This window comes from Musca autumnalis, unplaced genomic scaffold (assembly GCF_047663935.1).
Source record: "Musca autumnalis isolate F117 unplaced genomic scaffold, ASM4766393v1 scaffold_1, whole genome shotgun sequence".
NCBI lineage: Eukaryota > Metazoa > Arthropoda > Insecta > Diptera > Muscidae > Musca > Musca autumnalis.
In genome coordinates this window covers 34,804,840-34,807,630 of record NW_027411644.1, presented here as the reverse complement: position 1 = coordinate 34,807,630, position 2,791 = coordinate 34,804,840, and the positions used below count along the sequence as shown (strand labels likewise).

Below are 2,791 nucleotides of genomic sequence, written 5' to 3'. Positions count from 1 at the left end.
GTGATGCCAAGTTTGTTCTTGAAGTTTTCATGTGGTTGTTGTAACGCGACGCTCAACGGACCGTATGTGCCGGGGCCTTAATGGTTTGGAGATTTTTTCATGTGGTTGTTGTTTTTAACGCGTGACGCGACGCACAACGGACCGTATGTGCCGGGGCCATTAGTGACGTGTAGGCATGACTTATTAGTCAAAAGCCAAAGACTAGATCCCTTTATTTACAAAATAAAGATAAGCAAAATGCAAAAAATAATTAAAGAAAACCGAATTTGTTTATATTTAAATCACAGTAAAATGATTGAAAACCAATACAATGATGCAGCAGAATCGAAAGAATGCTATAAATTAAAACCAGAATTGTTTAATTTCAAACCCAGAACCACCGAAGACAACGAAACCTCTGAACAACCAAAGAATAAAAGAAAACGTAGGAAAACGGATGCGGAAAGTGAAGAATGTGAGGAATTAAAGAAACAAGTACAACCGTTTCTAAACGATATTCAAATTTTAATAAAAAATGAAACCAACAATGATGTGCAGCAAAATATGCCACGAATATGGGAAGAGAAAATTGAGTTTCCCAAATTTCATGGGTCCAACAATACACCAGAATTTCAAACAACCAAACTGCAGGAGCAATCATTTATTATACCACCAAAATGTGCATTTTATAATTACAATGTTACGGAATTGCCACAACTTTTACCGCAATTAGAAAAATATGATCTAATAATTATGGATATGCCGTGGATAAATAAATACATTAAACGCCTAAAGAAAGTTAATCAATCACTGGCCTATCACATGATGGATAATGATAGTTTGCAAAATATACCTCTAGAAGAAATGACTCATCCGCACTCTTTAGTTGCATTGTGGTGTACAAATGCCCCACAACATTTAAACGCCCTGCGAAATGAATTTCTTCCAAAATGGCATTTGCAAATTGTTCATACTTTGAAATGGTTTAAATTCAATACGGAAGGTGACTTGATTAGTCCAATAAAATCTGTGGGTTTTAAACAACCTTACGAAACGTTGTTTATAACTTGCCACAAAGATAGAAATGTGGAGGATTTGAAAGATATAAAATGTATAGATTTTATTGCTAGCCTACCAAGCATTATCCATTCCCATAAACCCCCTTTGGTCGAATGGCTGAGGGTGTTTCTTGATGATCCTCTACATTTTAAAGGTTTGGAGATTTTTGCACGCTATCTGCAACCCCGTTTCACATCAATTGGTTTGGAGGTCCTGAAATTAATGGACAAACGATTGTACAATATCATCAGCAGCTGTTGATAAAGTTATAATTGGAATTAGTTTATAAAGAAAGTGATAACAAGATAATGCAATTAATTTTTTTTTATAAAAAGTGGAATTAAATTTCCATATAAAGGTTAATAAATATATAATAAAAATGTTTGATTTATAAACTCTTTAATTAACAAATGTTTAATTTAGGTAAGACATTTCATTCAAATTATTTTATTAATTATATTCAAAACTTGTATGCAATTTTAATGGGATTCAATGCAATAATAACAAGATCCAAATTCAAAATCAAACTTAGCTGGTTGTAGCTTTCGTAATTTTGTTAATATTAGATGCCTTTTATATTTTTATAAGATAGTTAAGTTGTAGGTACCGGTGTGAAGCACCCTTTCTTTCAGAAAGTGTCTATAGAAGCACCCTTTCTTTCAGAAAGTGTCTATAGAAGCACCCTTTCTTTCAGAAAGTGTCTATAGAAGCACCCTTTCTTTCAGAAAGTGTCTATAGAAGCACCCTTTCTTTCAGAAAGTGTCTATAGAAGCACCCTTTCTTTCAGAAAGTGTCTATAGAAGCACCCTTTCTTTCAGAAAGTGTCTATAGAAGCACCCTTTCTTTCAGAAAGTGTCTATAGAAGCACCCTTTCTTTCAGAAAGTGTCTATAGAAGCACCCTTTCTTTCAGAAAGTGTCTATAGAAGCACCCTTTCTTTCAGAAAGTGTCTATAGAAGCACCCTTTCTTTCAGAAAGTGTCTATAGAAGCACCCTTTCTTTCAGAAAGTGTCTATAGAAGCACCCTTTCTTTCAGAAAGTGTCTATAGAAGCACCCTTTCTTTCAGAAAGTGTCTATAGAAGCACCCTTTCTTTCAGAAAGTGTCTATAGAAGCACCCTTTCTTTCAGAAAGTGTCTATAGAAGCACCCTTTCTTTCAGAAAGTGTCTATAGAAGCACCCTTTCTTTCAGAAAGTGTCTATAGAAGCACCCTTTCTTTCAGAAAGTGTCTATAGAAGCACCCTTTCTTTCAGAAAGTGTCTATAGAAGCACCCTTTCTTTCAGAAAGTGTCTATAGAAGCACCCTTTCTTTCAGAAAGTGTCTATAGAAGCACCCTTTCTTTCAGAAAGTGTCTATAGAAGCACCCTTTCTTTCAGAAAGTGTCTATAGAAGCACCCTTTCTTTCAGAAAGTGTCTATAGAAGCACCCTTTCTTTCAGAAAGTGTCTATAGAAGCACCCTTTCTTTCAGAAAGTGTCTATAGAAGCACCCTTTCTTTCAGAAAGTGTCTATAGAAGCACCCTTTCTTTCAGAAAGTGTCTATAGAAGCACCCTTTCTTTCAGAAAGTGTCTATAGAAGCACCCTTTCTTTCAGAAAGTGTCTATAGAAGCACCCTTTCTTTCAGAAAGTGTCTATAGAAGCACCCTTTCTTTCAGAAAGTGTCTATAGAAGCACCCTTTCTTTCAGAAAGTGTCTATAGAAGCACCCTTTCTTTCAGAAAGTGTCTATAGAAGCACCCTTTCTTTCAGAAAGT

The 2,791-nt window shown here is 35.1% G+C and overlaps 1 protein-coding gene across 1 annotated transcript; it reads left to right on the top strand.

The window, feature by feature from the left end:
• Window positions 1-227: 227 nt before the first annotated feature.
• Mettl4 (Methyltransferase like 4) lies at window positions 228-1,327 on the top strand. Its single transcript, XM_073963440.1, has one exon. It carries the CDS (start codon window positions 238-240, stop codon window positions 1,297-1,299), a length of 1,062 nt encoding a protein of 353 aa, XP_073819541.1. The 5' UTR covers window positions 228-237; the 3' UTR covers window positions 1,300-1,327.
• Window positions 1,328-2,791: the final 1,464 nt, after the last annotated feature.

Bases quoted from the DNA above. Each gene is read 5' to 3' on its own strand.
- Mettl4 (XM_073963440.1), top strand. From the start codon at position 238: ATGCAAAAAATAATTAAAGAAAACCGAATTTGTTTATATTTAAATCAC.